At 39.8% G+C, this 14,782-nt stretch overlaps 1 protein-coding gene across 15 annotated transcripts in view; it reads left to right on the plus strand.

The window, feature by feature from the left end:
- Positions 1-14,782, plus strand: part of SLC26A7 (solute carrier family 26 member 7) — a 184,819-nt gene that overhangs the window by 54,636 nt on the left and 115,401 nt on the right. For all 15 annotated transcript variants that reach the window (XR_015140475.1, XM_086335892.1, XM_086335891.1 and 12 more), the window contains 2 exons: positions 1,953-2,063; positions 8,598-8,770. Coding sequence is in view for 13 of the 15 variants with exons in the window: in XM_086335892.1 (XP_086192018.1) it covers positions 1,953-2,063; positions 8,598-8,770 (284 nt within the window). In the remaining 2 variants the exon portion in view is untranslated. The remainder of the gene's footprint in view (positions 1-1,952; positions 2,064-8,597; positions 8,771-14,782) is intronic.

Below are 14,782 nucleotides of genomic sequence, written 5' to 3' on the forward strand. Positions count from 1 at the left end.
ATAGAGCTTTTCTCAGTTTTTAACTTGTTACAACCCTAAAATAAAACTTTATAATCTATTAATAGAGAAATACATTTAAATATGCTTTAGTCTGACTCTTCAGAAATAGGAGCTTGAGACAGAGGAATTAGGTACTACTTTATCGTTAGGGAGTGCATGCCCAGAGGGCAGACATCAGGTAGGAGGAGCAGAGAAGGCTTTTTACATGTCTGGCTGCCCCTAGGTAGGGTAAATGGCTCTGTCGTTGGAGCATCCTCCTTACGACTGCTGTCATGTGCACTGTTTTTACAAAGTTGCTTGCCCTATCAATGCCAGGAGGTGTTTGTTACAGGGATGGGGAAATATTTAGCCTTACAGTGCTAACCTGGCTTAGAGATATGAACCTTTGCACCCCCTTTCTCAACAACAAGATTGCTGCCTCTCACTCTGCTGCTGCTGCTGCTAAGTCACTTCAGTCATGTCTGACTCTGTGCGACCCCACAGACGGCAGCCCACCAGGCTCCCCTGTCCCCGGGATTCTCCAGGCAAGAACACTGGAGTGGGTTGCCATTTCCTTCTCCAGTGCATGAAAGTGAAAAAATAAAGTGAAGTCGCTCAGTCGTGTCCGACTCCTAGCGACCCCATGGACTGCAGCCCACCAGGCCCCTCCGTCCACGGGATTTTCCAGGCTCACTCTACCTGTGTGAAATTCTAGAGCAGCATCTGCCGCTCACTCTTCTATAACCACTTTTTATTTGTTTTCATGAGACTTTTAGGAGTACATTGTTAGTAAACAAGCGATGCAAGTAGGTTTTTAAAAATTAACAAAGGACTAGTCATTGATAGATTTTTCATACATTTTAATCATAACAACTATCCTGTACTGCTTGAAAAAAAAATTGATGTAGAGCTAGAGTTTATTTTAAGGAAATTAACTTTAAATTAGTAAAAGTTAGGCAGTAAAAAAGTGCTGATCTGGGAACCAGAGTACCAGGCTCCATAGTGTGAATAATTAACTGACCTAACATTCAGGTAATCTAGATTATAATGCTACCTCCTTCCTCAAATCTTTCTGTAGCTTGTCAAGTCCACCATGTCCAATCAAATGGCTATCATTATATTGTACAAATTTGAATGGGTTATCAGAACCCAGCTGAACTAGCTGTTTAATGCCAAGGAACAGCCACAAGGAACAAGATTACTTTAATCAGTTTATCCTTGTGCATACTTTGGTCACAATTAAATGGCTAGTGTTAATTTAGACATGTCTAGGAAAAGTTTTTGTGTGCCTGTAACAATCAAACTAGGCAGGCAGTAGTATCTAAGGAGAATAAAAAGGAACAGTTTTGAATTACTCCTTACTTATCTTTGAATGGATAAAGTTGATTTTTTTTCATTCTAAGAAATTATACCTGCATATATAGGCTGGGGTCCAGTAATGAGACATGCATGGAGTCACATGCTGGTTGATACACAATCTTAGGCTAGTCGGCTAGTCAGTCAGCCAGGCAACTTTGAATGTGTGTGTCCCTTTTGACCCAGCATCACTCACCTTTCATGTCAGGCTTCTTATCTGTCCACGGTATTGCTTCTACTTCGGTCAGTCTCACAGGTGCTATCGTGTGAATAGAATGAACGTGTGAAAATGATTCTCTTAAGTGTGTGTGGAGATGTTTTGCTGCGATGCTACCACTTTTAACAGGAAGACACTCTGAGCTAATGTCTTCTTGTAGACTTCTTGTAGCCAAGGTAAAATGTAGTAGGCCAAAAAGAATGGTTTTAGAATTGAAATGTAAACAAGAGCTAATGAGTAAATTTTCTGATATTTGGGACAATGTTGCTAGTCTCTCCCTGAACAAGTAGAATAAATAAATTGTGGTTCCTTTCATCATTAATAAGCCAATACCCTTCTGCTTTGTAATGGACTGTATCTTGAGGTTAAAAGATGGTCCTGTTTACTCCTGTATTCTCAGGGCTGGCCTTTGCTGTTCTGTCATCCGTGCACCCGGTGTTCGGCTTGTATGGGTCTCTGTTTCCCGCCATCATTTACGCCATATTTGGAATGGGGCGTCATGTTGCCACAGGTAATCATTTCTGCCTGTTCTTATGCTTCCCATGTTACTAATGAAAGGGACTCAGAGTGATCATTTGTTAATGATAACATTTCCAAAACAATTCCCACTTTACTATTGAAAATATTAGGGCAAATATTATCAGCAAATAATATCAGTAATGTGGATGTGAGAGTTGGACTATAAAGAGAGCTGAGTGCCGAAGAATTGATGCTTTTGAACTGTGGTGTTGGAGAAGACCCTTGAGAGCCCCTTGGACTGCAAGGAGGTCCAGGCAGTCCATCCTAAAGATCAGTCCTGGGTGTTCATTGGAAGGACTGATGCTGAAGATGAAACTCCAATACTTTGGCCACCTGATGTGAAGAACTGACTCATTGAAAAAGACCCTGATGCTGGGAAAGATTGAGGGCAGAAGAAGAAGGGGAGACAGAGGATGAGATGGTTGGATGGCATCACGGACTCGATGGGCATGAGTTTGACTAAGCTCTGGGAGTTGGTGATGAACAGGGAGGCCTGGCGTGCTGCAGTCCATGGGGTTGCAAAGAGCTGGACACGCCTGAGCGACTGAACTGAACTGAATATCAGTAAATATTAGGATAAAATATTTAACTTTTTGTGTCCAATACATACTGTGACTTATTGCTATATTCCTATGTAACCAAGGTTATTGTTAAAGATTCCATTCATTTTTAAGTTGTAAGAGAAGGGCAATGTTCTCAATTTACAATGAAATGAAAATAAGCACACTGAGGAAAAGAAAAGACTGTATAAAACTTAGTCACTCAAATGTTAAAAATTATTTTCCACACATTTATATTGGATTAGGACTTCCCAGGTGGCACGGTGGATAAGAATCCACCTGCCAATGTAGAGGACATGGGTTCAATCCCTGTTCTGGGAAGATTCCACATGCACCGCAACCCCTGAGCCTGCACTCTAGAGCCGTGAGCCTCAACTCCTGAAGTCTGCGAGCCTACAGCCTCCACAGCACGGGAGAAGCCACTGCAGTGAGAAGCCTGTGCACAGCAACGAAGAGTAGCCCCCACTTGCCGTAACTAGAGAGCTCCTGCACAAAGCAATGAAGACCTAGTACAGCAAAAAAAAAAAAAAAAGGATTATACAATCTTTTAGCTTTCTTCCAAGCTAGATTCTACATGCCCTCTCATTAGTATACCTCTTGTCTTGCCTAACATTGCATTATCAAGTAAAATGTGAATCACAAGTAATCTGATAATAGAGTAGGCTGGTTAAAAACAAAGAGTTGGAAGTTAGATAGATCTGGGTGTGAGTCACATTTGTTCTTTGCTATCTGCATGACCTTGGGCAAAGTTTTAAAGATCTGTTTGCTGCTTTCTTGATAGTAAAATGCCAAAAAAAAAAGTCATGATTTTAGTGAGCATTAGATGAAATAATTGATGGGCAAGTATCTAGTGTGTTACTTGCTACATAAAAATTAATAAAAGCTGTAATCATTACAGAACAGTCGCTCAGTCGTGTCTGACTCTTTGCGACCCCATGGACAGTAGCATACCAGGCTCCTTCATCCATGGTATTTTCCAGGCAAGAGTACTGGAGTGGGTAGCCTTTCCCTTCTCCGGGAGATCTTCCCAACTCAGAAATTGAACTGGGGCCACCTGCACTGCAGGCGGATTCTTTACCAACTGAGCCATGAGGGAAGCCCAGATTACAGATGAGATGTGGCTAAACCTGAAGCCCAAGCTTTTCCTTTTTTCAAGCAGCTGCTCAAGGATGCAGTTTCCTTTTGTGCTGATATAAAGGGAAAAAAGCACAATAATGATTTAGAAGTTCTTGAAGCCTATTATATTCAAATTTTCCCGCTCTCTAATTTCCTAACAATTTATTTTCGTTCTTCAAAACAGTGAACTATGTCACTAGCACGAAAAAGTAGATTCTTGTAGAGCTGACCTTGAAGCATGTCCTCTGTTAAACAAAGGATACATGAACAAGGTAAAAAAATTTCCCAATAGACCATAATTACTTTACAAAGTCTAAAATACTTAACTTGATATATGTAAGTATGAGTTTACATACACCACTTTATTTCCTAAGGAATCATTATAGACATTTTACCGGTGGCATTGTGAAACTGCCATTTATATAGCATTTTGTATTTAACAGATATTGTTAACAGCTAACAGTTAATAAATATTATTAACAGGAATATTGTACTCTACTAGGTTAATAATATACATTTCAAAATATGTATAATTTACAGATTTTACTGTAGACACCGTGTAACACAATAAATGCTTAAGGCATTTTATTTCTGCCTATGTATCAATACTTCTCCAAAGGACAGAGTCAGCTGGACCTTCTCATTTCTCTATTTATCCTAACAGATTTAGAATTCTTTAGAATAATATTAAAACATTAACACTGTGTATCTATTTATACTCAAGAAATATACTGATTATTTTTTGCTCTCCTATGATCTGAAATTTAGGAACCAAGTGAATCTCACCTAAATTTCCTAAAAATATTTAGTATAGAGAGCATATTTTTCTTTTAAATAATTTTGTTGTACTTTAGTATAGAAGTGTGTGAAGTTTTCTATTTTCATTTTACTATTAAAAGACTGATGTTGCTTTCATAAAGAACAATTACTTTATCTGGGATTTTAACTCTAATTCAGGTAGTCAGAATGCAATAATGAATTAGGAAATGCAATAATAAATTATGCTTGAGGTATGTTTAAAAGAAAATAATTTAAAAGCCAGACTATAAAGATACCAAATGTACTGTTTTTTCACAATGTAATTTTTTTCTTATTTTAATTTAAAATACATATATATTTTTTAAAGGATTAAATCACTGATTGCTTCTTGTGACTTGCAAAGAATGTCTTAGAATAAAGAGGAAAAGAACAGAAACTTGGGTATCAATCCAGTGGAAACAAAATTGTTAAAGATAAACCTTAAGTGACAATTTGTAAGATCTAATTATCTTCTAAAATTAGAGAAAAATATTTTTAAAGAGAATAATCTATTCAGCAATTTAGAGAAAAGATTAGGGAGATCATCAAGGGTAGTCTTTAGAAGAAAAGTAAGCAAATATTTATTTACCAAATGGGGTAGGACTTGTGATATGAAATGAAATCTCATTTAATCTCTACCCAAATTTTATGACTAGATGTTTATCATCATTTTACCAATAAGGAAGCTGAGTGAGGTTAGATAAGTCGACCAGGAATTTGAACTTAGGTCTGTCCAATCCTGAGGCCCTGCTACCTACGGTACTCTAAAGAGACTAGATGGGTTTAGTGGTTGTGGCTCGGATGGTAAAGATTCTGCCTGCCATGTGGTAGATCTGAGTTGGATCCCTGGATTGGGAAGATTCCCGGGAGAAGGGAATGGCTACGCACTCCAGTATTCTTGCTTGGAGAATTCCATGGACAGAGGAGCCTGGCAGGCTACAGTCCATGGGATCACAGAGAGTTGGACATGACTGAGCAAGTAACACTTTCACTCACTTTCAAAGTTACCACTTGTAGGCTTCAAGTTGACAAAATGAGGGAAGGAGCAGAGGAGAAGTGGGGAGGAGATCAAGACGAAGGCAGACCAATAAGAGAGAGAAGGTCAAATGTCCTTCACAGCACCCTCATATAGTCACCACAGCCGCACATCCTTGACTGTCATCAGCTGTCTCAGAAACAGCAAAGCAACAGCCTTTGAAAAGAGGCAGTACTTGCATAACCATGTTGGCACAGTGTACCTTGTACCCTTTCTGGGAGTCTCTCTCTCTAGAGACACATCTTGGGATGTGGCTTTTTAGATGGCCTTTTTCTCTTACCGTTCAAGTCCATCTTATCTTCTTCCAAGTCCTAGGAAAGGTAGGCCTAAACTTAAAAGGTAACCCTAGACCATCTTTGTTCTCAGTTCTCTAGTCGTCTGTTCAGTGGCTTTCGTACAAATCATTTTTCTCTATGTCCTAGACTTAAAGGCCAAAAGACACACTTCTTTACTCTCAGGACTATCAAACTTTGAGAAATTTTATTGTAACATATTTGGAAAAAATGTCTTATCAAGAACAGATTCTATGGCAGATATTCTTTATTTGGTATTGCCTATCCTTGATGACAGAACCTTGTCTCTAATCATTAGATATATTTGTTCTTTGATGTGTTCTTAATTTAGTAATTTATGATGAGAACAGTGATCGTGACAGTCGATATTTATTGATGATTTATAGAGAATGCCTTAACTTCCTGAGAGAACTATATTCAGTTTTCCTCCATTTTTATGTACCATCAACTCAATGGAACAGTTAACATTGAATAAGAGAGCATTTTGGTTTTAATCTCATTATGACTTATTTTTTTTAGGTGCCATATGTTGTGATATGTGGCATATATATAAATATGTGTGTGTGTGTGTGTATAATTTTTTAGTTCCTAAGTCATGTCCAGTTTTTCTGACCCCATGGACTGTAGCCCACCAGGCTCCTCTGTCCATGGGATTTTTCAGGCAAGAATACTGGAATGGGCTGCCATTTCCTTCTCCAGGTGATTACATGATTTACGTCTCATCACAACCCCATTGGGTGAGGAATACTTTCTATGTTTAGATAAAGAGATTGAGATTCAGTGTGCTGGGATTTAAGGTGAGGTGTATTGGAGGCTACCATCATCATACTATTCTGAATCACAGCACATACTGCCTTCTCCTGTGAAACCAAGGGATTGCTTATGCTAGGTTTTTACTGAAACATTGTCTCTGTTTGAATTGGCTCTCTTGCTGTATGAGGCTGCATGCCATTTGTTGAGATGTCTACACCTTATGATGTAGACTCTTTTCCACAAAGTGTCAGTTATGATCTGGGGCAAACTAAGGTCTTTAGGTAGTGAGCTGGAATGTTTGCACAATGCTGCAATTTGTTTCTTTAATCCCAAATTGCTACACCCTCTCTGTGGGAACTGGCATCCGCCTGCCGGTGTGGCTGCATTCTCAGACATGCTGTGCCAAGATAAGAGCATCAGAGCTCTTGGCAGAAAGAGAGGAACACGCTGAAAATAATCCTGCATTTCTGTGAGGCCAGGACAATTCTTGGGAAATATCTTTGAACCATATCTAGGTATGGTAGACAGGAATGGTGCATGGGCCACAGCATGTTGTTGTTTCTGTGCCCTGAATAGAAAGATTCAGCCTGGCCTGGAAGGTCTGGGATGGATCTATGTTGAATATGGGATTTGAGCCAAACAAGGAAAGACAAGAGTAGATTGTCTAAGTAGATTGGAAGGGCAAGCATTTCAGCAAAGGGTCTCAGATTCAGCAAAGGGTCCCGTTTTCCAAATGAGCTTATTGAGGTATTTATCATCTCTTTCATATTCTTCTCAAACTCTAGAATATAGGCATTATTACCCTCATTTAAAAAAAAAAAAGCAGAGACATTACTTTGCCAACAAAGATCTGTATAGTCAAAACTATGGTTTTTCTAGTGGTCATGTATGGATGTGAGAGTTGGACCATAGAGAAGGCTGAGCATGGAAGAATAGATGCTTTTGAGCTGTGGTGTTGGAGAAGCATCTTGAGAGTCCCTTCAATTGCAAGGAGATCAAACCAGCCCATCCTAAAGGAAATCAACCCTGAAGGACTGATGCTGAAGCTGAAGCTCCACTATTTTGGCCACCTGATGCAAAGAGCCGACTCATTAGAAAAGACCCTGATGCTGGGAAAGATTGAAGGCAGGAGCAGAAGGGGATGACAGAGGATGAGATGGTTGGATGGCATCACAGACTCAATGGACATGAGTTTGAGTAAACTCTGAGAGATGGTGAAGGACAGTGAAGCCTGGTGTGCTGCAGTCCATGGGGTTGCAAAGAGTTGGACACGACTGAGCAACTGAACAAGAGCAACAGCAACACCCTCACTTTATGGATGAGGCAATTTAGACTCAGAGTAATGTACTTTATGTTGCGATAGTGATAGATGGAGGAGCTGGATTCAAGTCCATACCAAGTCCATACTAGGATCTTTATCCTTGTCCTGCATTCTCTATATAGATCTTCAGAGAGGTGGTAAAACATACGGCCTAGGAGGGAATAGCAAGTAGATGGTGTGGCTGTATGTGCAAGAAATATGTGTATATAAAGGTGAGTTTCTGTTTATTCCATAGAGTGAAGGGTTGAGTAGTGGGGATGTAGAGGAGAATGCTTCTAATAGATCTGTTTTGGTTTTACAAGATATGTTAAGTCACTTCAGTCGTGTCCGACTCTGTGCGACCCCATAGACAGCAGCCCACCAGGCTCCCCCATCCCTGGGATTCTCCAGGCAAGAACACTGGAGTGGGTTGCCATTTCCTTCTCCAGTGCATGAAAGTGAAAGTGAAGTCGCTTAGTCTTGTCCGACTCTTAGCGACCCCATGGACTGCAGCCTAACAGGCTCCTCCGTCCATGGGATTTTCCAGGCAAGAGTACTGGAGTGGGGTGCCATTGCCTTCTCTGTTTACAAGATAGATTCACCTTTAATGGTGGAATACAATAATGTTTATTCAGTCTGGTACTAACAGAGGATCCCTTCCCTGTTTTAGGCACGTTTGCCTTGACATCCTTAATATCCGCTAATGCAGTGGAACGACTTGTCCCTCTGAGCAGTCAGAACCTCACCACACACAGCAACACAAGTGTCCTGGGATTATCTGACTTTGAGATGCAAAGGATTGGTGTTGCTGCAGCTGTTTCCTTTCTCGGCGGTGTGATTCAGGTAAGTATACTGAAATTTGTGAGTAAAGAAAGGGAGAGAGTGGCAAAGAAAAGGAAATTGGTGCTTTATTAAATTAAACTTTTCTTCTCAATTGAATTTTTCTTCCAGTTTTATTGAGATAATTGGCCACAGTACTGTATAAACTTAAGGTGTACAGCATAATTATTTGATATGCATACATCATGAAATTTAAGTTTAATGAACATCCTTCTCCCTGGTGGCTCAGTTGGTAAAGAATTCACCTGCAATGCGGGAGACTTGGGTTCATTCCCTGGGTTGGGAAGATCCCCTGGAGAAGGGAAAGGCTACCCGCTCCAGTATTCTGGCCTGGAGAATTCCATGGATTGTATAGTCCCTCGGGTCGCAAAGAGTCGGACAAGACTGAATGACTTTCACTTTCACTTACAGCAATGAGGTGTTAATTTCAAAGCAAGGTGGAACCATTTAAAATGCCAGTATCAGTATTTTTGCTGGGGAAACAAGCACTTAGTAAAAATTATGGCAGTTTAAAAACCAAAACAACTTTTGTCTTTTCTCTGTAGCTTTTATTGTCCTCTATAATAGGCACTTTGCCTTTTTTCCTTTTTCCAAGAACTTAAAGGGGTCTGGGATTACCTTTGGAAAATTTCCCAAGCTTTACTTTTCTGAAGCAACCTCTGGACAAGATTTCTGCCCCAGAGGACACGGGAATATACAGCTCCTTTGACAGTTACACAAGCATGGGATGACATAGCTGGGGGTATTTAGTGACAGAGCCTTTTATTATTGTACTGATACATTCTGGAAACACATAGTCTTATGTCTTACAGGATGATAAGAACAACTGCAGACCCAAATAAGAGATTCTCCACTTACTTTTGATTTTGTACTAGATACTTTTTTGCATCTTTTAAATAAAGGGATCATGAGTATAGAAAGGATTTAAGATGTTAACTAGTTTAACCTGCCTATTCAACAGATCATTCTTAACTCCTTCCAGAAAAATCAATTTTATTCTATTGTAATGCTCGGGGAGGACAATCTAAAGTTCCTTTTAATGATGTTTCACTGTTTCATAACCATTACAGACAATAAGCCATTACTGTTTAAATCTTTCCAGCTGTGCTTCCACCTAGTAAAGCAAAGACACAGTTCACTTAATAAAATTAGAATTAAAATCCTTAAAATTATAAATTGAAAATTCCTCACATTAAAAATAGTAATTATATTTATTATCCTACTATGTGCTAAGCTCTGTTTTTAAGCTTACTGCATGTATTCATGTATTCAACCTCTGTCAGTATTTTATGAAATAAATATTCTTCTTCCCATTATACTGATGAAGATACTGAAAAGTAAAGCAACTTATTTAGAATCTCATAATTAGGAATTGGCAAGGTAGGAGTTGAATTCAAAAATACAGTTTCTTAAGTGCTATGCTGCAGAGCTTTTTAAACTAATACAGTGAAAGGAAGCAAGGAAACTCAGCTCACCTTTTCAAGCCAGACACCATGCTAGTGTCTCCCACACTATCTCCTTGACAATAGCAGCAGCCGTGATTTAGGCATGGTTCGTCTGGTGGGCAATGTCCTTGGTTATATAACTGTGTGTCCGCCGTTCTTGAGACCTTCAGGGTCTTTCTCATACCGCTTATATGACACCGCTTGTACTTCTTTCAAGGCTCAGCTCAAAGGTAATCATCTCAGAGAAATATTCATTGACATCTCTGGACTTCCTCTAAAAGACTTTGGATGTGACTTACATGTTAGGACTTCTCGATCTACCAGAAAATATTTTCTGGGTATTTGCCTCTCTATCTGGACTTAGTCTCTAGAACTGTTGAACTCCATAGTTCTAAGAGCTGGTACAGAATAAATGTGAGTTGAATCATTTGAATAAGAACAAAGTCAACAAAATGTTCGTAGCATTATCGTGTCAAATAGGCAAAATTAAATTGGGATTTTATTTTTGTGTCTTCTGATTTATCATTTTCTCTTTCCACCCCCGACCAGAAGATAAGGAATGGGTATATATCTGTTTAAATTGTAACACAATTCTTAATGAAAAAGGAGTAAAAAAAAAATGTATTATAATTTTTTAGTTTGGTTATTGATTTTGTCAGATCCATCTAGCTAAAAGGTGAAGACTTTTTCAGTGAAATCTCCCACCTCTTCTCCCAACTATTCCCCAGCCAATGCCTGAAGAAAAATAGAAGTACAACCACTCCTACAACTCCCCAACTCCTCCGTGTCTTTTAATAATATCATGCTCCAATCATCCCATTTTAAAACTTAGTTGTTTTCTTTAGCTAGGGCAGAATTCCATTCCTATAGCATGCATGCATAATCACTAAGTTGTGTCTGACTCTTTGGACTCTAGCCTGCCAGGCTCCTCTGTCCGTGGGATATTTCAGGCAAGAATACTAGAATGGGTTGCCACTTCCTCTCCAGCGACTATGCCCGATCCAGGGATCGAGCCTGCATCTCCTGCATTGCAGGCAGATTCTTTTAACCGCTGAGCCATCGAGGAAGACCAGTGGAAGGGCAGAATGGAAGGCCAAAGAGTCAAATTGTTGTACACCCCTTGCAGTTCTGATTCTCACTGCCGCTTACATTAGAGGCTATTTTCTTTTCTACAAAAGTCTGAGAACTGAAAAGATTATGGTTGAGCCTTCAACCATGCAATTCCAAATAAAAATAATTCTTAAGCAGTGAATTTCTAATCTCAGTTCAGTTCAGTCGCTCAGTCGTGTCCAACTCTTTGCGACCCCATGAATTGCAGCACGCCAGGCCTCCCTGCCCATCACCAACTCCCGGAGTTCACTCAAACTCATGTCCATTGAGTCGGTGATGCCATCCAGCCATCTCATCCTCTGTTGTCCCCTTCTCCTCCTACCCCCAATCCCTCTGAGCATCAGGATCTTTCCCAATGAGTCAACTCTTCGCATGAGGTGGCCAAAGTACTGGAGTTTCAGCTTTAGCATCATTCCTTCCAAAGAACACCCAGGGCTGATCTCCTTTAGAATGGACTGGTTGGATCTCCTTGCAGTCCAAGGGACTCTCAAGAGTCTTCTCCAACACCACAGTTCAAAAGCATCAATTCTTCGGTGCTCAGCTTTCTTCACATTCGAACCCTCACATCCATACATGACCACTGGAAAAACCATAGCCTTGACTAGATGGACCTTTGTTGGCAAAGTAATGTCTCTGCTTTTGAATATGCTATCTAGTTTGGTCATAACTTTCCTTCCAAGGAGTAAGCGTCTTTTAATTTCGTGGCTGCAATCACCATCTGCAGTGATTTTGGAGCCCCCCCAAAATAAAGTCTGACACTGTTTCCCCTGTTTCCCCATCTATTTCCCATGAAGTGAATTTCTAATCTATTCTGTAATAAAAAATAACATATGAATTGTGCTGGTTTCCTAAACATGTTTACCTACTGAATGATCCACTATTTGTCTCAGATCCGTTATCCATTCTTGCTATGTACAATGTAGGTGTTTTTGTCTCTTTTACTCTTGCTACTCCTCTCAAGAGGAGAAGGGGGTGACGGGGGACAAGATGGTTGGATGGCACCATTGACTCAGTGGACATGAGTTTGAGCAAACTCCAGGAGATAGTGAAGGGCAGCGAAGCCTGGTGTGCTGCAGTCCATGAGGTCACAAAGAATCAGTCATGACCGAGTGCCTGGACAACAACAACAACAACCGCTCTTATACTGACCTTTTAAACAGCCAGTTGTTTCACATAGTGTCATCAGACTGACACTGCCAAAGCACAGCTTGATTTCTGAGCCAGCGTGCAAGGTTGTTGTCATTGCTCAGTCCTTCCAATGAGTATTCAGGGATGATTTCCCTTAGGAAAGCAGCATACTTGTTTGCAAAATTAGGTGTTTAATAAAAATATGGAAGAGTGATGTCACTCACACTTGGAAAACTCTTATTTTCACTGCATGTTGTTGTTATTGTTCAGTGACTCAGTCATGCCCGACTCATTGCAACCCCGTGGACGGCAGCATGCCACGCTTCCCTGTCCTTCACTACCTACCAGAGTTTGCTCAAACACATCTCCATTGAGTCAGTGATGCCATCCAACCATCTCATCCTCTGTTGCCTGCTTCTCCTCCTGCCTTCAGTCTTCCCCAGCATCAGGGAAAGCATCACTGCTTCTAAAGTGCTTTATATTGTGACGTCAAAATGGCTTGCTTTAATGTTATTACCACCTTTTGGCTAGTTATGCTTCTTCTAAACTAACAATGTTGTGTCTTCCATACATAGTCTATGCTATCCTGCTTTATATGCGTATTCTTCCCTCTTTCTGCAATGCTTTCTTTTTTGTTTGTTTGTTTGTTTTGTTTTTATTTTATTTTTTTTTAAACTTTACAATATTGTATTGGTTTTGCCATATATCAACATGAATCCACCACAGGTATACACGTGTTCCCTGTCCTGAACCCTCCTCCCTCTAATAGCCTCTTTCTTCTTGGATTCCTTAAGGGTCAAGATATAATTATATTCCGGTCTAGCAGTATTGCATTCTCCTTCTGAAAAACTGGTGGCACATTCTCTATTCCTCTCTTTTATCTGTGTGCAGGTTTGTCTTGGTGTAGTTATCTGCACACATCATGTCTCTGAAACCCAGCTGCCTGGAGCTTCTCCTAGAGTCCCTCTTTTCCCCTGTCCCTAAGTATGTGGAACTTGGGAACTCGTATTGAACAACGCATGCATGTTGGAGAAATACAGACTTACTTGAGGCTTCCGTGAGAGAGGTAGAGGAGGTTTTTTTCTCTTTTTCTTTTTTTTTTAACAAATTTCTTGAATTAGAATTTTTTTTTAAGTAAAGTTGCAAAGATAGTACACAGTTGCCACGTATCCTACCCACCCACAATTTCCCCTATTATTGATATCTACATTAGTCACAACTAATGTATCAGATTATATACACTGCTTTTAAGTAAAGTTCATATATTGTAATCAGATTTCCTTAGGTTTTACCTGATGTTGTTTTCAGTTCTAGAATCCCAGCTGGTACACCGCTTTACATTTAGTTGTCTTGTCTCCTGGTAGGGTCCTCTTAACTGTTAAAATGTCTGAGACTTTTCTTGTTTGTGATAATCTTGACAGTTTTGAGGACTATTGGTCAATAGTCTCTAGAATGTCCCTTAACTGGGACAATTTGTCTGATGTTTTTCTCATGATTAAATTGGGGTTGTGGGTTTTGGAGAGGAAGATGAGAGAGAGAGAGAGATTCTCATCACATCTTATTAAGAGTATAGACTCTCAACTTAACTTACCACTCTTAATGTTAACCTGGATCACCAGGCTGGACTAGTGTTAGTTTGTCAGATTTCTTCAAATTACTCTATTTTCCACTTTTCCAAACTGCAGTTTTTGGAAAGAAGTCAATATGCATTGCCTACTCTTAAGATATGGGAGTTATATTAAAAAAAAGTTAAGATAAAGAGTGGGGAGTATCTACATAAATTACTGGAATTCTTCTGAACAGGAGTTTCCCAACTCTCTCATTTTAAAATGTAATCAATCATTTATATCAGTATGGACTCAGAGTTATTTATTTTATCCTTTGGGTTATAATTCAATACTGCTTTATTTATGTTGTTCTTCACATTGTGCTGGCTTTGAGCATTGGGAGCTTTTTTCAGTTGGCTTCTATGTCCTTCCTTGACATGCTCTCATTTTTTTATTTATTTGTTAGTTATTTTTGGAGCTCTTTTTTACTCTCTGGCACTACAAGATGACCCATGCTCATTGTATATATTTCCTACCCTGGTCATAGAATCAGCCATTTTTCGAAGGACACCTGATTTCTGTTATTGGCGAATGCTCCTAGAAATGAAGGTTTATGTGCTACGTGTGCTCTTTGCCACAGAGGTGTTGTCACTTCTCAGCTTACACAAGCATGTGTATCAGCCAATAGGCTTCCTTGGTGGCTCAGATGGCAAAGAATCTGCCTGGAATTCAGGAGACCTGGGCTCAGTCCCTGGGTCAGGAAGATCCCCTTTAGAAGGGAATGG

The sequence above is a fragment of the Bos grunniens genome, chromosome 14, assembly GCF_055505025.1.
Source record: "Bos grunniens cultivar Pamir isolate PY7600 chromosome 14, Bosgru_T2T1.0, whole genome shotgun sequence".
NCBI lineage: Eukaryota > Metazoa > Chordata > Mammalia > Artiodactyla > Bovidae > Bos > Bos grunniens.